This window comes from Heteronotia binoei, chromosome 21 (assembly GCF_032191835.1).
Source record: "Heteronotia binoei isolate CCM8104 ecotype False Entrance Well chromosome 21, APGP_CSIRO_Hbin_v1, whole genome shotgun sequence".
NCBI classification, from domain to species: Eukaryota; Metazoa; Chordata; class Lepidosauria; order Squamata; family Gekkonidae; genus Heteronotia; species Heteronotia binoei.
The window spans coordinates 49038072-49061301 of NC_083243.1; the positions used below are offsets into that span (position 1 = coordinate 49038072).

The window sequence follows — 23230 nt, forward strand, 5'->3', positions numbered from 1 at the left end:
ACCGCCGGAAACACCAAGATTATTTATAGAGAGGGAAAGGGGGAAATAAAGTTAAATAAAACTCTTTTTTTACTTTTTTCAAAGTGAGAAGACTAGAGAGAACGGGTTCCACGCTGAGAAGCCAGTCAGATTCCAGTGAGATTCCAGTGAGACTGTGCTGCATAATGCAGCCTATTTATTTTGTCCTGGTTGCTCTGTTGGCTCTATCTGCGCCACCTTCATCACTTTCGGGGTGTGGATCCCCCAGTGGGGTGGTCTCCCGACTCCCTCCGCCGGCTGTTTCTGATAGCCCTGCGCCCCCTCTTTCATTTGATATGTGTCCCGTGTGGGTGCCACCCTCCCGCCGGGAGATGCCGCAAAATGAGCCCCCTTGAGGCTTATGGTGGCTGGGCTCGGGGGAAGCGAGCTAGACTGCTGTTCTTTTGAGGAGTTATAGAGTGTTTCGAGCCCGTCCCTGTGGCATCGGTCCCATCGTTGTGGGACCCAGGGGGCCGGCGCAGCGGCCCGCTGAATCAGCCTGTCGGTCACTTCCGGGTTCCTGTCCTGCATCCCTCCCTCACTCGCCGCCTTCCCCGCCTGCGCGCGCGGCCCATCTTCAGTGGATTCAGTTTCAGCTGGCTCTGTTGCAGTCATCCAGCCAAAGTTTGTAATGCTCCACCCCATATCAACTGATGTACGTTACTAGGTGAGATGAACTACAGGAGTTTGATGCAATTAGACAGTTCTTTAGATCCATTCATCTATATATCCATTCACCTCACACGTTCCCCAAGGATCTCAAAGTGGCATCTATGGATATAATGATTGGTAAATTCTAATATTCTTAGAGCTGCTCATGCTTAAAGTATTTAACAGTACCATTCTATATGGAGTTACGTGCACTAAGTCTGCTGATGGGTTTAGGAAGATGGCACTCTGCTCAGGATTGCAGTGGAAGGTCACAATAGTGGTTGTGATAGAGATCCATGACTGGGTCTTCTCATAGGTTTTTTCTTGTTAGCCTGAAAATCAGCCTGATTGAAGCCATCTCTCTGAGCTTGCAAACAGCCCGGGGAACATGGAGGAATAGGTAAAAATTGGTTGATAATCCCCCCCTACCCTGGAGCTAACTGTAGCATGGAAATAGAACAAAGTTTGAATTTGGTGGCACTTTTGAAACCAACCAAGTTTTATTCAAGATATAAACTTATTCAAGGTACGTGCTTGCACACTGAATTCAAACTTTGTTCTGCCTGAGTGTGCATTGTAGAGATAAACAGTTAATGTCCCCCCTTAACTAAAGCCATGAACCCAATTCAAACCAGGTTCCACATGGCAGCATTTTAGAATCAAAGCATACTTTATGAGATTTCTAGTGTAATGAACCATTTGGCCCTAACTCCCAGTTTACACAAACAGCTCATCAACTCTGTGGCTGTATGTGAAATTTCAGACATGAGTGAATACCCTTTATACTTAAAAACCAAAGTCCCCTGAAAACAAGATGACAAGAAGAAAAAGGTTCTTGCTTAGCCACCTTCTTGATACTTTGGTGTTTTATGGGTGCTTTCACATGGTAACTGTTTGCAAGTGGATTTTGCTATTCTTATACAGTAAAAATCCAATAGCAAGGCATATTATTTAGTGTGTGTGAATGCACCCCGTGTTTAGACTTCATTCTGGCATGCAATCCCTGCCAACATCTGTACAGGTTCAGTCCCCAGAATAATTTTTACCATAGGAGGAGCTGATAGCGTAGACCAGACCAAACTTGGTTTACTAGTCATTTACTTCAGTAGCAAGCAATAAACTTGCTTGTGCAAATCTGCCTTTGTAGATTAATCACCACAAATAGACCAGACCAAACTTGGTTCATCAGTCATTGACCTTCAGTAGATTAATCACCAGAAACAAAAGTTTAAAATTGTCCACTGCCAACTGAAACAGGATGTTCCTCACTGGACAAATACATAGCTGTTTTGCACTACCCTAGAGCATCGGTCCATCAACTGGAGCACAATCCACTTCAAGGGGCAGGGCATCTCAGGGATTTCAAGTGGAGATATTTTCCAGACTTGCTTTACACTATCCTTCTGTAACTGGAACTTCCTCATGAAAACCAGGTGATTTCAGGTGACTTTGCTGAAGTGAAGGGATGAAAGTGCATGCCGACTGATGAACATATAGGTGTGAATAAAGCTCTAAGTGAAGAGCTGACATCCAATTACTTACCCTTAAGATCAAGATTTTTGGCACCATTGATAACCTGAGTAACAACCCTGGTATCCACTTTTAGGCTGTGAGTATTGCTGTTGTCTCTGGTGATGACGACATTATGCCACTGATTGTCATTCAAAGCCCGATCACTATTACCCTTAATGACATTAGGTCCATTCCCAAGGTCAAACACGTAATGTATGTACCTGCAAATAATACAAGTGCCTGATCAGAATTTTTTTTAAAAAAAATAAATAGCTGTCATATACTGCATCAATTACTTTTGCATGTAGGCTGGTAAAAGGAAAAAGAAATTAGCATTAATTTGGCTAATTCCACAGTTGGACCAATTAGCTCCCAGAACCATACTAAGACCTCACTTCTAGGTAGCTCCCAGAACCAAACAAGGACCAATTAGCTTCCAGAATCACATCAAGATATTTTCACAGTTAGTTCCCAAAACTGAACCAAGATCTCACTTACCCTTTGACCAATTCAACAGCAATGAAATCATTTCCATCCCCACTGTTGAAAAGGATGAAGCCATCTGCTGAGGTTGTCTTGAACTGGAAGAAGAGGTGCATGGAGGTGTAGGCTTGCAACGTTGCTAAGCTCAAGTAGCTGCTCTTGGTCTTGAAGGTAACAGGATCAGCAATGATATTACGAAGCCCAAAGCGGGCTTTCAGTTCACAGTAGTCAATGTCGCCATTCTTGCACAGGTCAATGTAGAGAAGGCCATTGAACATGAGGCTCTGAAGGTGACCAATGAAGCTGGATGGAATGACTGAGATATAACGCTTCTCGGTCATTATTCCAGTCTCAATGTTGTGAAACTCCAAGCGGGTGTGGTCACCCACCATTGTACCTGCAAATCAAGAGACAATACAGCTGAAACAGTATTGGCAGTAAGTCCCACCTTCAGGGCTTTTCCTTCTATTTGGTTTATATTCCTATAGCTTGGAGTTTGTGGTGAATCCCTTAGCACACATATTAAAAGCATGGGAGTCTCTGTATATGGAAAGCAATACATGCCAGTACATGTCTTGTTCTATACTATGCAACAGGGAAACCACTGCAGTACTCTGTTCCCAGTGTGGAAGAAACATGGGACGTTTGCATGCAAGAGCATTCACTAAATATTTTCCCATCCTCTTCTGTTTTTGTTTTGTTTTGTTGTTAGTTTGAAAAGGTATAGATTGAAAAATGAACCAGTGTATAACTAATTCCAGAGCCATGTATGCACAGCACAAAAACATTCATGTTTTAAACAGCCATGAAACCTCAAACTGGCAATTTTAAATCATTAACACTATTTCTGATTTCAGTAGTCATATAAATGCATGATACAGCACCACCAGCAGCCTGAAAGGTGGAAAAGTCATTTTATAGACAATCACCTTTCATCCATTGTGTAATCAGATGCCACAATGCATTAGAGTATGTATTGTTAAATCAATATTGTGTCCTAAGAAATGTATCCTGTTTTCAAATGTCAATTTGAATTTGAATTTTATTTTTCTAACACTCTTGGAGGAAAAAAATATGTCTGCATAATGGAGGAAAGTCCACGGAGGAAATGTAGAGTGAGTTGCCTCAGAACTTAAACAGGGTGGGGAGAGAATTCCCCCATGGTCAGTTATGCTCTAAATGAAAGCCAAAGGGGGAGGGAACAGAAAAACATTTAACTGTTGTTTCGTTCTGAACACCATTTCGTGTCTCATCTACCACCACCTACTACATCTACCAGTACCCAAATCACCATTTAGGAAGACTCACAAATCAGGTTTGTACATTAAAATATGCTATGTGAAGTATTCCCTGGTGCTAAATTATATGCTATTAAAAGAAACACCATCAAATTCCTCAATTTGTAACAGCAAATCTTAACACAGCCTTTGCAGCTATAATCTACTGTTTCATTATCCAAGGAAATGCTGTATAATGCTACCAGACTTTTAACAACAGCACCCTCTAATTCCCAGTAATAATAAGAAAAAAACCATGGGAAGATTAACAGTGGTGACTTTCTGAAGGCCATGCATATTTTGGCAAAAGTGCACTCCTCCATGGTCTCAATTAATAAAAACTTGGAAAAGGATATTTTGCTCATAACCTTTGATGGACTAACAGATTTCTTAAAATTGCCCTTACAGATGGACAGTTGCAGGCCAACAGCATGCTTTCCCCACTTATATAAAGGTAAAAGATAACTAGGGTTGGAAGGTCTGTGTTGGAAAATACCTGTTGACTTTGGGGGGTGGATTCAGGAGAGGGCAGGGTTTGGGGAGGGGAGGGGCCTCAGCATGGTACAATCCCATAAAGTCCACCCTTCAAAGCAGCCATTTTCTCCAAGGGAGCTGATCTCTGCCAGATGGAAATCAGTTGTAAAAGTGAGATCTTTGGGCTCTACCTAGAGGCTGGCAACCCTAAAACTCAACAATGGACTTCAACAGATTTAGAAGGGTGTACATATGTTTAGGAATGGCCCTATAAGATTGTCTGAAAATATAAATTTCAACATGCCAAATGGGCTTTTTCTCCATGCTTGTGGGAGGTTTCTTATTCTACCAAATGCTAGCAACGTGGTTCTATTTATACAGCTCTCTCTGCCTCTTCTGCCTCCTTTTTTTCTTCCTCTGGGACAGTGATAATGTTGTTATACGCCATCTGATTTATTGTACATACCTGAATTAGCTATATTATATATTTTAACTGTATTCTAAACTGTTTATTATATGTTGTAATTCACACCTAAGCCCCACAATAGAGAGGGAGAGTGGCATAAAAAAAAATCGATAGAGCAGAAAGCAGGGGTTTACAGGAATACTGAGTCCCTCTGCATGGTGGATAGGGATGGGTTTAAAAGGACTGCACAAGACAGCCTGAAACAATTGAGCAGCAGGGAATAGGCTGCTTCCTGCTGCTCAGCTGTTTGTTGGGTTTTCTGCAAACCTTGTGTAAAGGAACTGTGGCCCCTTTCAATGGCTTCTGTGAGTCCATGAACCAGAAACCGGTTTGGTTTGTGGTTCAGTTTGTGATTTGGCCACAAACTATGAACCAACATGAACTGCATTTTTCTGGTTTGTACACATCCACAATGATGCAAAATGGCTGCAAAATGGCTACAGGTCTCAAGAAAATCAAATATAAACTTCTGAAGAGTTTCAGTACCTAGAGAGCCAGTTTAGTGTGGTGTTTAAGTGTGCGGACTTTTATCTGGGAGAATCAGGTTTGATTCCCCACTCCTCCACTTGCACCTGCTGGAACGGCCTTGGGTCAGCCATAGCTTTTGTAGGAGTTGTCCTTGAAAGGGCAGCTGCTGTAAGAGCTCTCTTAGCCCCACCTACCTCGCAGGGTGTCTGTTGTGGGAAGGGGGAGGTAAAGGGGATTGTGACCGCTCTGAGACTCTGAGATTCAGAGTATAGGGCAGTATATAAATCCAATATCACAGGGGTGGCCAATGGGATCTCCAGATGTTTTTTTGCCTACAATTCCCATCAGCGCCAGCCAGCATGTAGGCAAAAAACATCTGGAGAGCTACCGTTGGCCACCCCTGCAATATCATCATCTTTTTCTAAGCTACAGAACACTCACTTTCAAGATCTACAGAAGGTTTCCAGGTCAAATTGGCAGTAGCAGTAATTTTGTTATTATTTTTGAGTATTAAATCAAAAGAGTTTCCGGCTCAACATTAGGAAGAACTTCCTGACCATTAGAGCAGTTCCTCAGTGGAACAGGCTTCCTCAGGAAGTGGTGGCCTCTCCTTCCTTGGAGATTTTTAAACAAAGGCCAGCAATGTTCATTCTGTGAATTAGGCAGTTCATGAGAGGGAGGGCAGGAAGGGCTGCATCAGTGGTTCTTGGATTTCTTGTGCCGGACTGGGCCATGGGAGATCATATGAACAGTGGTTCTTCTCATGGCTTTTTCTTACATGCCCAGGGAAATGCTAATTGCCACTTTCAGGTCAGTCAGCATTTTCCCCCCTTTAGCCTAGTTTGGTAAGGGATCCTGGAGGTTTTTGCCATCTTCCGGGCATGGAGCAGTGGTCACTGGGGATGTAGTAGGGAAGGTATTTGTGAAATTCCTGTACTGTGCAGGAGGTTAGACTAGATGACCCTGGAGGTCCCTTCCAGCTCTGTAATTCTATGATTCTATTTTACTTTCTGTATACCATGTGATTTGGCTTCCTTGTATTAATCATTTGGGCATCTTGCTTATTGCTGTATCAATTACTTGTAGCTCAGGAAGAACAAAGTTAATCTGTGTGAAGCTTATGGGAAGATGGGGAGTTGTCTGGGCTTTGACTCCTATTTGATTACATCGATGTAAAAGACATTCCACAGTTTACAAACTTTTGCCTATGGTGCAAGCATAGAGATACAGTGCGGGTCTATAGTGTACAACTGCATAAGACTTTGGGAAATCCGCAAAGTAAGGTAATGTTACAAATGTTTCCCTTAAAAACAAGTGGACTGGAGAGCCAATATGAGGTAGTTTCTTGTGCTGGACTGGGCCACGGGAGATCATATGAACATACAAAGATGCTTTCCACTGAATTGGTCTATCGAGGGTCATATTGCTAACTGGAGCTGAGGGGCAGGGAATTCAATCTGAGACCTCTGGCATGAAAAGCAGCTGCTCTGCCATTAAGTTGTGACCCCTCCCCTGCACAGCCTGCAAATTCAGATTCCTGCTCGCTCAGGAGGCTTTCTGGTGTCCTTGGGCCAGTCACTTCTTCTCAACCACAAAAGTGATGTGAGAAAATGATAATGTATGACATCTACTGCTGCACTTCATGCAAAACTTGCCATATAGTTAGCTTCCCAAATGGAAATTATTCAGATACACTTTAAAGATTCATTGCCCTGTTGCTCAGTTTGAGATCCGGCAATGGAACTGCAAAAAGCTAAAGGATCAGGAGTTGGATGGCAAAAAAACCAGGGCACACTTCTACAAATTATATATATGCTTGAGAATCACCCTACTGCTTTGTACCCCACCTGTTTGATGTTATTTTGGTTCTTGTTTGATTCTGCTCAGTGGTGAGGCAGGAGAAGGCAGTGGATAAAACAGCCTCATTAACTTCAAACGGCAAATTACCTCTCAATTTGGGCACAGTATAGCTCTACGCTGGTCTTTAATTATTTGCTACTAGAAAAGCTCTAATTAAATTAATTCTGCGACATCCCCACATGCACCTATAAAATGCCATACAGTTCTTCCAATTATGCACAGGAGCGCACACACACATCTGTCCACATGCTTATTAATATTGGAGATCTGGTACAATTATACTGTAGTAACAATGTGCCACATATGACTATTTCTGTATATCCCCATATAAACATGTTATATATTCTAATAACATATAAAAGTAATTTAAAGTGCTTTGGGATTTTGATATTGATTTGCAAGTTATGAATAATGGGACTACGAATTAAGCTTCTTGCCCTGTCCTCAATACACATTCTCTCTTCAGTAAATGTAGCTATGAAGGTAATGTGTGCCATCTACTGGTCATTTTTCAGAATCACATGCTTCTTACCAGTGACAGACTAAGAGTCTGTTTATGCACAAAGGCATAAACAGGCTTTGATTCATTCACAATGCATGGGTTTTCTTCTTTATTATTTTCAGTGTGTGTGTGTATGCTTGCTTTGTTTCTTTTCCCTAAATCTTGTCTGTTTCCCACTGATGCATAGATCAATTTCTTCTTTTTGCTCTTTTTGGAGATCTTTTCTTCATAAACCACTAAACTAGATGGTTAAAACATATCTCAGGTGCCATAATATATTATTTTGAAAGATCTAGTGTGGTGAAAATAGAAAATAAGTTTTTTACATAAACACAAGCATAATTACACTGGCCAAAGAGATGCACAACATTCTTGCAAACTTGCTTCTGGATTTGTGTTAAGGTATCTTCTAAATCTTTCAAAGATAACATAAAAACTCCCTACATAATATGATCTAGTAGTTACTGCAGATTGAGATCCCCTTCCCTCCAATCTGAGAATGGTCACTGAACATTACAAGACATAACTGAGAAGTCTGCATTGAAAAGGAGTGAGAGAATGGAAGTGCTGCTACTGGTTGCATTGTCTGTCCTTCATCCTCCACGTTAGCAAAAGTATAGTGAACACAAGCAGAGAAGCCTAATTGTAAATGCTGACCACTCTTCCCTATTTTTCACTTTCCAGCAGCTCTTGTGGAGTTGGGATCAGCAGAAGACCTTGGTCTACCTGGGGATGGAGTCTGTGGAGGACAAGGTATTCATTGGGTTACACTCCCATAGAGTCTGCCCTCCATTTTGTCCAGGGAAACTGATCTCTGTCATCTGGAGATGAGCTGAATCCCCAAGTCCCACCTGGAGCTGGCATTCCTTGGAGCAGCTGCAGAGAACAGCTGTTGATTTCATACCCAACTTAAAGATTTCTGGGAGGTATCTAATTGGTCACTGTGCAAAACAGGATGATGGACTAGTGATGGACTTTCGGTCATATATACTGGGGTTCTTCTTATATTTTGCATGTGATGGAAGTGCTCTATGGATATAGCCACAATACACATCTTTTATGGGCAGTGATTATGTGATTTAGGTTTCTCACAATACACATTAAGAAGACATTGGATTTGTATCCTGCCCTCCACTCTGAATCTCAGAGTCTCAGAGCAGCTCACAATCTCCTTCATCTTTTGCCCCCACAACAAACACCCTGTGAGGTAGGTGGGGCTGAGAGAGCTCTCACAGTAGCTGCCTTTTCAATGAAAACTCTACGAGAGCTATGGCTGACCCAAGGCTATTCCAGCAACTGCAAGTGGAGGAGTGGGAAATCAAACACAGTTTTCCTGGATAAGAGTCTGCACACCTTTGCGGCATACACAATAGTTGCTTCACTGTGGAAACAAGTTTTACTCCCATGTAAGAGACTGACCTGGGCACAGGTCCAAAGTTGCTGGAAAAACAAGCTTGCATTTCACTTTACAAGACTGTAGCCAAGTGGTAAGAAATGCTACATAAGTGGGCAGATTAACTAAAACATCAAATAAATACTTGTGTCAAAACCAGAGCTCAAGAAAAATCATCTGCTTTTAGAAAAACAGTAGTAAAATGGTAAAGAAAAAGCTACAAACCTTCAGCAACATCATCATCCACTGTCAGTTTGAGAGACTTTCCTCGACGTACCACACGGACTGTGTGCCACTCATTGTCATTGAGTTTCTGCCCAGCATAAAGAGTCTCTGGTCCTTTACCTTGGGGGCAAGGGCAAGTAAAGCAAATGTTCAAGCCAGATTCAGTGGACAAAAAAGCCTGCCTTGTTGGGAATGTCTCTGAAACCACTCAGTGTGATCAGAGACAAGTTGCACTGGAAGATGCCCCAGGGATACTCATTATTCCCTTCTTTTTCACTTACTGCTCTGCAATCTCAGTCCAGAACATGGGGGGAGGACTAAATATTTCCTCCTTTATTTTACCAGAATTGATGAATTTCAATAAACTTTTTCAAAGTACTGAAAGATCATAAAGGCTGTATAGCTTTGAAGGAAACTTAAATGTCATTGTGTTTGGTTGGGGTGGGGGTGGCCAATTTGCACTTCAAAAGCAACTCTTCAAATCCTCTCAATGATCATACACAACAGATTGCTTCCAGTGAACAAGCCTCCTAACAACGCCAAGCATAAATGTGTTCAGAGCAATTCCTATGGAATCCTTACAGAAACCCCCAGTATTACAAATTTGTCCCATTTATTTCTAAAATAAGACTTCCTTGGAGCTTTCCCCAGTAATCAAGTGCCAAGAACAGATCTTCTGGTAGACAATGCTCCTCAAGGGCAGCAGGCTGAGAAAACATTATGGCTATACATATCCATTCCCAAGTGCAACCAATTGCTTACAATTCAAAGCCTTTCTTGAAAAGGTCAGGGAATTGCTACTAGTAAAATAAAAGTGCATGATTTAAGGTGTACATAAAACACCCCAAAACACATAACTAAGGATCAAATGCATAAGCCCTCAGCAGCATCAACAGACCCATAAGGTATGAAGAAATGTGCTAAGGAAAGTACAAATTCTAACACAGAACAGCACCAACATTTAAAAGTAAATTGGATCAGTGGAATCTTTGCTTTCATGGAACTCCTCATTTTTGGGTGTGTGTGTGTGTGTGTTTTTAGGCTGCAGCTGCTAATTGGGCTCCAAAGCAAAGTTCCTCTCCAACAGGTAATTATCAACATTAGGATGAAAGTAATGCTACTGGTAACTCAATTCTATTGGCCAAAATAGATCACTTCCTGTATTGTGTTGCAATTAGACTACTCTGTTCAGTGTGGAAGATACTTATTTATGGAAATCTCTTCAAGAATAGCCAGTCTCACTCATGTAGTGAATTCTTTAATCTTGGAGCAACTCAGAAGTTTATTGTGTAACTGAAAAGGGCAACATTCTTCTCCATGGTGATGACATATCTTCTTTGCTTTATACTGGCATTATTGAAAAGAACAGTAGGTCTGCTTTAGAACTGTTCGAATGATGGCCATTTTTTAAAAGAAAAAAAGGATGAAGACTTTTGGTTTGATAATGTTATCTCCAGAACTCTCCAATACAGCAAAGAAATCACTTCTTAAACAATGAAGGCATGCCTTTAGCATTATTTTAGCTTGCAGATTAGATGTGCGGGACCTCTGAGTCTCAATGAACAAGAGCAGGGCATGGTTCATGTTATTTTAAAAGAAGACGCAGGGCTGATGCTACAGGTTTCTTTCCCTGTCTCAATACTTGGGGTTCCAAAAGAAAATTCAATATATGTGAAGTTTCAGAGATCATGCTACCTACCAGCCTCAGCACTGCATTGAAGAAATACTATTACTGCATGTAGTGTTACTTGGATAGAAGGAGAATGATCGTGAATCTTCACAGATGTTCTGTAACGTTCTGCTTTTCAGACTAAGCATGAAACCATGTGCAGAGCAACAAGTTTGTTTTTGATGAGAAATGACAGGTTGGTATTCAGCAAAATAATAACAGTAATTCATCAAGGGGCAGTGGTACTTTTGTGATATCTTTATGACCTCAGATCATTTTTTTTACAGTGGAAGCAATTGATGGTAAGGTGCAGGATCAGGGTTTTGCTCTCTAACACACTGAGACAAAAAAAAAAAATGCTGTTAATATTACCTCATTCCTGCACTCAACACCACAGAAATCCAAAGATTCAAATGCAATAATCTTCAGCCACAGGGAAAGGAAGGTAGGATTTATTCTGTCATTAAAGGCTATAAAAGTATCAGTGGAGCATTTTAACAAAGAGTTGCTCTGAAATTATTTATGATTTATTTATGACTTCTTCCCCCCCCCCTGCCCCTCTATTACCGGGCAATGTTGTTCTGTTTTGCTTAAGTGGTTGCTGGTTTTGTTACTTGCAGAAATCTGCAGCAAGAAAAGAGCTGTATGTAAGTTCCTGCGCAACATCACCTTTCTTGGTGTCGTATCACAAGTGTTGGCATGGCAACAAACCCTAATAGACTAGATGGAAGAGGGGACTAAAGTAGCCTGTGCAGGTGGACTGTCAAAAAACACCCACCCTTGGTGCTGCTCCACTCTTCCCACCCCATATGCAGATAGTTGGCATTGAAAGAAGAGGGGAAAGGGGTGGGGAAAAGTCCACCCTGGAAGCTGCACTGCTGGAGACACTTTCTATTTAAAAATATTTTAATGAGATGGCAGCTGGTCATTATGGCTTTTTTTTTGCACATTACTTAATTTTTATGATCCAGTACAAATAAGAGGCAAGAGGATTAGAATATAGCAAAAAAAGGAAAATAAAGGGAATTATGCTGTAGCAAGAGATTAACTAGTACAGTGCTGGAATGTCACATGCAATTGATAGAGGAAAAGGATACTGGGCTTCTTAGGCAAATTGGCAAAGTCATGGAGATTTTTTTTTTGGGGGGGGGGGCTGGAGAAGACAGGGTTTGGGGAAAAGAAGGAACTCTCAGGGATGTAATTCCTTAAATTTCACCCTCCAAAGTGGCCATTTTCTTCCTCCAGAAGAACTAATTTGCATGATATGGAGGTCAGCTGTAATTCCAGGAAAACTCCAGCCCCACTTGGAGGTTGGCAACTATAGGGCCTATTCACTGAGCTTGTAAAAGTTATTGCACATGGGTCTTCTGAAGCCCTGGAAACCAATGCAGATGGAATAAACATAAGAAACCTAGAACAGTGCTCTAAAAAGATGCATGAAGGAGAGTACAGTTTCAAGGGAAGTCTATGACTTTTTCAAAAATAAATTAATCTTAAAGTGATGCACTCGTTTCCCAAGCAAGAGACTTTGTTCACATCATTAGAAGCGCAAGTCCAATTATATTGGAACAATGGTAGAAAAGAATACCAAGAGACAGTAAAGAGCAAAGGAGCTGACAGCAAGAGAAATTTACTAAGAAATATTGCAAGCTCATACCCAACATGGAGAAGTTTCTTACATGGTAATCTGAAGCAGAATTACACCCAAGTCAATGGTCTGGGATGGGCATAACTCTGTTTAGCACTGCACTGCTTCATCACAAGACCTCAAAGAAAGCTATGATCTTAAGTTTTAGGTCTTTAACTTCCGAAACATTGGTCTGAGGTCAGAAAAAAGCAGCCCAAAATTGGTAGGAGCAACAGACAGGACAAAATGACTGGAATTTCATTCACAATAAAAGTACTAAGGTGTGCATTACCCTTGAAGGAATCCAAGCACACACAGATTACAGTTAGAAAGGAATGAAATATGCAGTGGATCCAGATAATACGAATAATAATCACTTTGCATATGAAAAGCCAAAAGAAGTGTTTTTGTTTAGAGTAAGAGATGGCCCCAATTCTGAAATCTCAGAGCAGAAAAAAGCAATAAATGAATAAATCAGCCAAACAAACAAGATTCCAAGTTGTCCATTTCAGCAGACTTTTTAATTGTCCTGACATTAAGCAACAAGTGACTGCCAGCAGACTGCCTTCTTTATCTCTGTGTAAGGCATGGGGGAAAATCAGAAACCAAGATGCTCATTTCAGAAGTCCCCACCATGTCTTTTCAAGTGACTCAAAGTAGAGTTGGCTTTCAAATAACATTCTAAACAATATTATCTAGTCGGCAAAATTCCTTTCCATTTTCAAATACTCTGGAGATTGACTGAAAAGCATCAGAAAAGTGGGCAAACAGAGTCTAGCATAAGGGATCAGGGTAAGGCAGCCTTCACGACATCTACACAGATGCTTCACTAATCCAGAGGGGGAAATATCACAGAGGAAATAAAGCTTGCAAACATAATGGTCTAAAAATCCTATGAACATCTTTTGTTTGTTTGTTTTCAGATACCAAACCCCATCAACTTCAGCATTTTGGGACAAGACACATCCCCAAATGGGTTCCTTAATTCTGTGAATTAATGCGCACGTGTGTGTGAACACACATCCACCCACATTTCTCAGCTGATTGTGTCTTCAGTTCAAGTCATCACAGATTGAACTCAAAGACCAAAATGATAATTCCTTGAGGAGCATTGTAATACAAAGAAATAACAATACCCACAGTCTAATCATGAATCCATCAACCAAAAGCAATTCTCGCAAACATTTTTTTTTTCTCACACACACACATGTACACACAAATACAATGTTTTTGCTCATAAGCAGGATCTAGAGTCTGGACATTCCTTACCATTAAAGTTCTTGCAGATAAAGGGTATTTCACGTGCAGCTGATAATCTTGTTGGCCTTAGACTTACTTTTCTTACCTATGTGGTCTGTTGCAATCCTTCTGGAGGAGGAGGAGCCATTTTATATATTTGTTCACACACACACAGAAACTCCCTCGTATATTAGTAAGATGTTGCAATGTAACAAAAAGATGGCAAGAGAAATATATACTGTTTGCAAAATAAAATGATGATCAGTGGAAAAATCAATTAGAAATGTTAGAAGCGTGTTCGAAGCAGCTCCACTGCTCAATATTTAAAATGTCTAAACAATGATATCACATTATCTAAAGTTAGCAATTATGAAAACCTGAGAATTTCAGAAACAGATCAGTGAAGACATGCAGGGGTTTTTTGTAGAAAAAGCCCAGCATGAACTCATTTACATATTAGGCCACCCCCCTGGTGCCAAGCCAGCCAGAATTGCATTCCTGTGAGTTCCTGCTCAAAAAAAACACTGAAGATATGATTGCTGCAAATCTCATTCTACAGATCTCACAAACTGCACTCAATGCTCACCATAAGAACATAAGAGAAGCCATGTTGGATGAGGCCAATGGCCCATCCAGTCCAACACTCTGTGTCACACAGTGGCCTATATATATATATATATATATATATATATATATATATATATATATATATATATATATATATATATATATATATATATATATATATTAGCCACGGTATGTGTGTGTGTGTATACACACACATATACCGTGGCTAATAGCCACTGATGGACCTCTGCTCCATATTTTTATCCAATCCCCTCTTGAAGCTGGCTATGCTTGTAGCCGCCGCCACCTCCTGTGGCAGTGAATTCCAAACGTTAATCACCCTTTGGGTGAAGAAGTACTTTCTTTTATCCGTTTTAACTCGACTGCTTAGCAATTCATCGAATGCCCATGAGTTCTTGTATTGTGAGAAAGGGAGAAAAGGACTTCTTTCTCTACTTTCTCCATCCCATGCATAATCTTGTAAACCTCTATCATGTCACCCCGCAGTCGACGTTTCTCCAAGCTAAGGAGCCCCAAGCGTTTCAACCTTTCTTCGTAGGGAAGGTGTTCCAATCCTTTAATCATTCTAGTTGCCCTTTTCTGGACTTTTTCCAATGTTATAATATTCTTTTTGAGGTGCGGTGACCAGAATTGTACACAGTATTCCAAATGAGACCGCACCATCGATTTATACAGGGGCATCATGATACTGGCCGATTTGTTTTCAATTCCCTTCCTAATAAATCCCAGCATGGCATTGGCCTTTTTTATTGCAATCACACACTGTCTTGACATTTTCAGTGAGTTATCTACCACGACCCCAAGATCTCTCTCTTGGTCAGTCTCTGACAGTTCACAACCCATCAACTTGTATTTGTAGCTGGGATTCTTGGCCCCAATGTGCATTACTTTGCATTTGGCCACATTGAACCTCATCTGCCACATTGACACCCACTCACCCAGCCTAAACAGATCCCTTTGGAGTGCCTCACAATCCTCTCTGGTTCTCACCACCCTGAACAATTTAGTGTCATCTGCAAACTTAGCCACTTCTTTGCTTACTCCCAACTCCAAATCATTTATGAACAAGTTAAAGAGAATGGGACACAGTACTGAGCCCTGCGGCACTCCACTGCTTACCGTCCTCCACTGCGAAGACTGCCAATTTATACTCACTCTCTGCTTCCTAATAATTAGCCAGTTTTTGATCCACAAGAGGACCTGTCCTTTTACTCCATGACTCTCGAGCTTACTAAGGAGCCTTTGATGAGGAACTTTATCAAAAGCTTTCTGGAAGTCAAGGTAAACAACAGCTATTGGGTCCCCTTTGTCCACATGTTTGTTCACCCCCTCAAAGAACTGTAAAAGGTTAGTGAGGCAAGATCTTCCTTTACAGAACCCATGCTGAGTCTTCCTCAATAACTTGTGTTCATCCATGTGCCTACTCATTCTGTCCTTGATAACAGTTTCTACCAACTTTCCCGGTATTGAAGACAGACTGGCTGGCCTGTAATTTCTCAGAACTCCTCTGGAACTCTTTTTAAAGATGGCATGACATTTGCTACCTTCCAGTCCTCAGGAATGGAGGCAGATTTCAATGAAAGATTACATATTTTTGTCTGGAGATCCATAAGTTCACCTTTGAGTTCTTTCAGAACTCTTGGATGTATGCCATCTGGACCTGGTAACTTATTAGTTTTTAATTTGTCTATCAGTTGTAGGACCCCCTCCCTTGTCACCTCAATCTGATTTAGGTCTTTCAACAGCCCTTCCAAAATTAGTGGTTCTGGAGCAGGCAAACACTTCTCATCTTCCACAGCGAAGACAGAGGCAAAAAATGCATTCAGCTTCTCCCTATTCTCCCAGCCATTTCCCTAACCTCCTTCAGTAATCCTTTTACCCCTTGGTCATCCAAGGGCCTCACTGCCTCCCTGGCTGGTTTCCTGCTTCTAATATATTTGAAGAAATTTTTATTGTTAGTCATTTATGTTTTTTGCAATATGCGCCTCATAGTCCCTTTTTGCCTGCCTGATCACAGTCTTGCATTTGTTTTGCCACAGCCTGTGTTCCCTTTTATTAATCTCACTTGGACTAGCTTTCCATCGCTTAAAGGAGTCCTTCTTACCTTTTACAGCTTCCATTACTTTGTTTGTTAACCATGCAGGCCTTTTCTTATACCTGCTTGTGCCTTTCCTAACTTGTGGTATATATTTTATCTGAGCTTCTAGGATTGTAGTTTTTAATAGCTTCCAAGCTTCCCCAAGGGTTTTGACTGTATTTACCTTTCCTTTCAGTTTCCTGTTCACATGCCTCCTCATCTGCCAGAATTTACCCCTTTTAAAGTTAAACGTGGTTGTGCCGGTCTTTTGGGGCAACTCCCTATTTATTCAAATAGTGAAATCAATAACATTATGGTCACTGCTCCCAAGCGGTGCAATCACTTTTACATCTCTCACCAAGTCTTGGGCATTACTTAGGACCAAATCCAGGACTGCCCCACCCCTGGTAGGTTCTGTGACCATCTGCCCCAATACACAGTCATTGAGGGCATCTAGAAACCCAATCTCTTTCTCTCAACCTGAACACATATTGACCCAATCAATCTGCGGCTAGTTAAAATCACCTATTATGACAAAGTTTTTACGTTTAGCCACTATCTTTAATCCTTCCATCATATTATAATCATCCTATATTGAACCCCTTCCCAACCTACCTCCTCAATATCCTAATTCTGTCATGCTGAGAATTACTGCTGTATATCAGATACCAACCGGACTTCCAAAGCAAAACATCATTAAACATGGATGACTGATAATCCTTCTCACTCTGTGAGATGCCATTGTTTGGCTTTGGAATTCCAGTTGGTGCCTGACATACAGCAGTGATTCTGCATTGAGAAAGTTTGGATGTTTTTCGACATTCTTTCTGATGCGCCAAGGCTGTATACATTAGGATACCATGTCCATACATAAGAAGTATTTTCTTAAAGACAAAAGTCCTGAATCACAGAGTGTCCAAAAACATCCAATTAGCAGTAGTCCATGTTTCAAATTCCAAAGAAGATACTTCACAGTTTCAAACAAGATCCAGTGCATTTCTTGTTTTGTAATCAAACTTTCCCTGAGAGAAAACATTGCTCCGATCCCTTAAAGCTGAGAAAGAACACTCGGTGAGTCCCCTGCCCAGTGCACTCTAAGTTCGGAATGTGCTGGGCAGGGGAAGCACAGTTCTTTCTTGGGTCTGAGGGATTGGGGGAGCTTCTCCAACCCCTCAGAGTCAAGAAAGGCTCAGGGATGGCGCAAGTGGGGGAGGGGAGGCGGCACCTGCCCCTGCTGTGAGCTGGAGCCCTAGGTAGACACCTAGTTCGCTTACTCCTAGTTTGCCACACACCAGCCCTGGATGTATATGCTTTGGTGGGTGTTATTAATACTATATATTTGACATTTAGTGCTATATGGCTTGATGATACACTGTATTTTGTTTTGAGCTGGCTCTGTTTGGTAATGTGTGCCTTGGTTGTTTACTTGAACCCTATGGTACAAGGGTTTTTTTTGTAGCAGGAACTCCTTTGCATATTAGGCTACACCTCCCTGATATAGCCAATCCTCTAAGACCTTACAGGGCTTTTCTTACAGGGCCTACTGTAAACTCTTGGAGATTGGTTACATCAGAAGTGTGTAGCCTAATATGCAAAGGAGTTCCTGCTACAAAAAAAGCCCTGGGTATAACCATCCCAACCCACTAAGATGTTGCATAAAGAAACTCAAATATTTGTCTCAGCGTCCTTTCTTAACCATGAGATAGCTTATCTCAAGCCATTGTTCAAGCACACAGTATCATATTATGCCTATTCACTTTGCAAGAATTGAATCAGAATATAAACCCCCTTTCATTACTATCAGTTCTTTGAGTGATACATTCTAGTTCACCTTTCTGGGAATGCAATTCATACTTTGTTAACCCTCTATTTGTGCACTTTAAAAGATGGTCGTCAAAGACACATTTTCAATCATTGTGGAGGATATCAATACACACCCTATGTTTTTCTTACAATGTATTCAAATGGCACTCTTCCAAATAATCAATAATCCCCAGACACAGGATGGTGGATCCAGGAACCAAACATATTCAGCTACCCCAAAACCCTGATAGTATATGAATACCTACCATGAACCAAATGTAAAAATTCCCCTTGATGGTTGTGCTAATCCATCTTTTTATTAAGATTTTTATTATTACTTCCATTGCTACATCTTATTCAGCTGTCTCTTCTCATATAGAAGGGAAGGCAATCAGACACTTTAAGCTGTCAATTCTCAGGGCACAGCATGTGTGGTGTTTTTAAAATTTAACTAACAGCACTATCAGGGATTTAATCATGAAAAAAAAATGAGAACGGTTTCCTAAATTACATCTGTGAACAGTAAAATACCCATTTAACATTTTAAAATGTCTTATAAGCATTTGGCTTTTATCAGTGACATGTCCACACTATAACACTTGTTATCGTATAAAAATTTATGAGTTTGTAACACTTATTTTTAAAATTGCACAGATGTTCAGGACTGAGAAACATCCCCCTAAGAGTATTCTTGAACAAATTGTCAAGTATTAAGAACCATCAAATCATGCTTGATCAGAAAATGTCACGCTCTGATAACAGCTAAAATGGGGGCCAAGAGGTTTGCGGACAGGTGGATGCAATTTCAGAGGATGGTACCAACTCCTGGTCTGTGGAGATAATTATTCCTGCCAAGAATACCGCATACATTGGATCTATAATCAGCTCTTCCCTAGTGTTCTCTCCCCTCCATCTTAAGCTACAGTGAATAACTCTGTATGACATGTTACAGAGGCTTATCTTACATGGACATTAGTGATTAAACTTTTTATCTTTTTTTTTTTTTTTGGCATTTTGTAGGTAACCTAAACCAAGTGGCTTAGTTTTATACAAAACATTCTCTATAGACAATGTATTTCAATAAATGCCAAATACCTTTCTCACTACAAAGGAGAAATGAAGACAACTATACCCCAAATGGAACTACCACAGATAAGAAACATCACACTGTAAAACACTAGGAAAGGTTATTTTTCCTTAACCCAAGTGCTGGAGAAATTACTTTTCCAGTTTCACGGGGTTAATAGCACTTATAGTTCATATATAATTTATATGTATTTACTATTTATTAAAATGTTTTCTCTCTAGGCTTGCCAATCCCCAGGTCCCAGTGGGAGTTCTCCCACTTTCCCAGGCTCCTTCCCAACCCCAGTCAGCTGGCCAGCGGGGGAAACTCTGCCCCCACAGCTACCACGTGCCTTTCCTCTTCAGAATGCTAGGAGAAAGCTTGCAAAGGCTTTCTTTTTGGATAGTGTGTCTGTGTGGAGGCGGGGTGAGCAGGCAGAACAATGTGGCTGCTCCCAGTAGCTGTGAAAGAAGCCCAGATCCTCCATTTTTTGTACCAGCTTTTCAGAGGTCGTCTGCACAATAAAGGGTAAACTTGAACCTTTGGTTTCCCTGTGTTATTGGAAGTTCAGCAACTTGTGAGTAAATTGCCCCAGTGGTACCAAAAAAGTGTGGGATTGCAAACTATTTTATTTTTGCTTGTGTTTGTGTGTGTGCGTGTGTGAGTGAGTGAGAGAGAGAGAGAGAGATGATTTGCAGGGGAACTGCACTACTGTGTTTTTATTTATTTATTTTAGGGAAAGTCTCCTGGCTCCACCCCTACCCTCAAATATTCCTTTGCATATTAAGCCACACAGCCCTGATGTAGCCAGTCCTCCAAGAGTGTACAGGGCCTATGGTAAGCTCCAGGAGGACAGGCTACATCAGGGATGTGTGGCCTAATATGCAAGGAGTTCCTGCTACAAAAAAGCCCTGGTAGTAATCAATATGATACTAAAATAATTACATCTATGGCTACTTAATCCTGAAGATACCTGGACATAGCTACCCATGATCTGGGAATTTCTAGACTAAATTACTATAATGCATTCTACAGAGTCATTTCAAAGCTCAACTCTATGGTTTCACTGTGACCCTCACTATCACCTGTACCATTTTATCCTAAAAGTACATCTCCTTACAAAAAAAAACAAACCAAAGGGAAGAAATTTAACAGAGAAACATATGGAAGATAACATTAGGCGAATTCCAAGGCTGCTTGCCATTACTTCATGAGGCTAGCTCTATTCATTATAGAGGCAGAATGCTGAAATGGTACAGCAGGCTGTATTTTGGTAGCTCAGCCTCATGGTGAAGCCTGGCGTCTTCCTGAAATTACAAGTGATCTCCAAACTACAGAGATAAGTTCCCATAGAGCAAATGGTACATTCTGAGGGTGGGATCTATGGCTTCACATCTATGTTGAGCTCCTTCCCTTCACCAGGTGCTATTCTCTCAAATCTCCAGAAATTTCCCAAGCCAGAGTTAGTAACTTTAACTGTACTATTTCAAAATGCAAGGAGATTGATTAATGTTCCTTCATGTGAAGTTCCAACACATAGAATACTAGTACATCTGACTTCAGATGTGAGCCTGTTTGGTGTGACATCTGAGAAACATTTTGGTGTAACAGTTAAGAGAGGCAAGCTCTAATCTGGAGAACCGGATTTGATTCCCCAGTCCTCCACATAAAGCTAGCTGGGTTACCTTGGGTCAATCACAGCACTCTCAGAGAGGTTTCCCAGTCCCACCTACCTCACAGGATGACTGTTGTGAGAAGAGAAAGAGAAGACGATTGCAAGCTGTGCTGAGACTCCTTCAGGTAGTGAAGAGCAAGGTATAAAACTAACTCTCCTCCTCCTCCTTCCTCTTCATGATTCCCCACCTACAGTCTAACATGGGACAATCCATTCTACACTCCTATCTCATTCTGCCACAAGTATAAGCCAGAAATATTTTTTTTTCTTCTCATCTAATAATTACTGGGTGGCTGCAAGAAGGAACACTGAAACTCTTCTTTGGCTAGAAATGGGAACTGCTTTCATTTGTGAACTGGAGGAACAGGAAAGAAGAAGACAGCTGTAGAAAGGACATCTGGCAGTGTACTAGAAATATGCAGGGATGTTGCACCTGCACATGTAATGTTACAACTGGGTTGACATATTGCACCTTTCAGCATTCTATAGTCTTTTTGTTCCTTGACACTCTGAACTCATGCCATTTTGAGTTTGTATGGATTCAGACTATAACCCTGATCTAAGTCCGTATGATAAACAGATAACTCTTAAGCAAAGCCATTATTTGGTAGAGAATTCCAACCCTTGTGTTATACTTAAAAGAACAGGACTTCAGTTAAGTCAGAAACACTGACTTAGTTTGGTCATGTTGGGTGGGAGCAGGAGAGCAAATATGATGGATTCAGTTTCCTGTCTTCCAGTTTAGGAAAAATCCTCAAGGGTTCAATCTCTCTTTAACAGTGATACATTCTGACATGTTGCACACTGCCAGCAACAGCCATGTATTGAGGAGAAACTGCAGAGCCTGCTAGGATTGCCTTAGTAGAGGTGTTTACAAAAGCGATTTCCCAAGGGAGTCAAATGCATACAAAAAAAAAAAACACAAAACCCTGAGAATGTACTATCATGTTGCACAGCAGTTGACACTGGATATCATAGTCTTCAGATCCTACAATGGAATTTGAAAGTAAAGGCACAACTAAAGCTATGAAGAAGCATAAAATCTGGTATTTATATAGCATCATCTGTGGAAGATTCTTCACAATACTTGACAAGAGTGGGCAGAATCATTACATCCCCATGACAGAAATAGGAGCAGAAGTGCAGAAAATTAAAATGGTATAGAATGAGTCTGTGACACAAGCTAAGAACAGATTCCTCTTTAAATTACTGCACTTTCATTTTTTGTATTTCCCAAGCTGCTCCTTGCAGGACAAAAGAATGACTTTTCACCAACTCTAGGCCACAGACAGAGTTTCTCACAATTTGGAGCTGTGTGAGGAAGGCAAGAAGAGGCCTTGAGCAATCACCAGATACACAGGAACTATGAAGAAGACAGCTCTTTTTCTCTATCCCTGTCCCATTGTATTCTGCTTCTAAAACACACAAAACTGGCCACAGCCTAAAGACAGGAAGCTGAACTAGATGGACCTCTGAGCTGACCAAGCAAACACTATGCACATGCTCTTAGTTTTCAGCAGCATATACTGAGCATGTATAATATGGCTTTTACTTCTGATATGAGTGCATTCATTTCCAATGACATATTATGGATATCATTCCCCCACTGCCTCTTGGAATGGGGAAAATAAATAAAACTAAATAATGGCTGTTGAGCCTATGGCATGACCTCACTTTTAGAAAAATCTGGAAGTGATATCACACCTTTCTAGGCATCAATCAAAACTCTATGGTTATTATGGTAGAATTTTGATTGATGCCCAAAAAGGTGTGATTTCTAGAAAGTATTGATGTTATTTCTGGGTTTTCCCCAGAAGTGGTTATTCCACTGCTGATGGTTCCCCCCATGACCCCACCCTCCCCTAAGTATCCTGCTGGCTGCCTGGCAACCTGATGCCATGTGTGTGTAAAGCAGGGGTGTCAAACTCATTTGCTATGAGGGCCAGATCTGACATAAATGAGACCTTGTTAGGCCAGGCCATGTGTGTCATAAAATGTACTGTCAGGTAGTAGAGATGTAAACTTTATAAGTTAAAAAAACAAACTTAAAACATGCTTAAAAGATCAGCAATCTTGCAATATTTCATTTATTCAACAGTTTCTAATAACTGACACCTATTGCTCTGAATTATTGCATCAAAATCTGGAGACAACGTC

General features: G+C 40.9%; 1 protein-coding gene across 22 annotated transcripts in view; it reads right to left on the bottom strand.

Annotated features, from left to right (window-relative positions):
- The window catches only part of NRXN3 (neurexin 3), a 1739678-nt gene that overhangs the window by 1033799 nt on the left and 682649 nt on the right, over positions 1-23230 (bottom strand). For all 22 annotated transcript variants that reach the window (XM_060262987.1, XM_060262986.1, XM_060262972.1 and 19 more), the window contains 3 exons: positions 9330-9449; positions 2680-3061; positions 2212-2402 (listed from right to left, as the gene is read on the bottom strand). In XM_060262987.1, coding sequence (XP_060118970.1) covers positions 2212-2402; positions 2680-3061; positions 9330-9449 — 693 coding nt within the window. The remainder of the gene's footprint in view (positions 1-2211; positions 2403-2679; positions 3062-9329; positions 9450-23230) is intronic.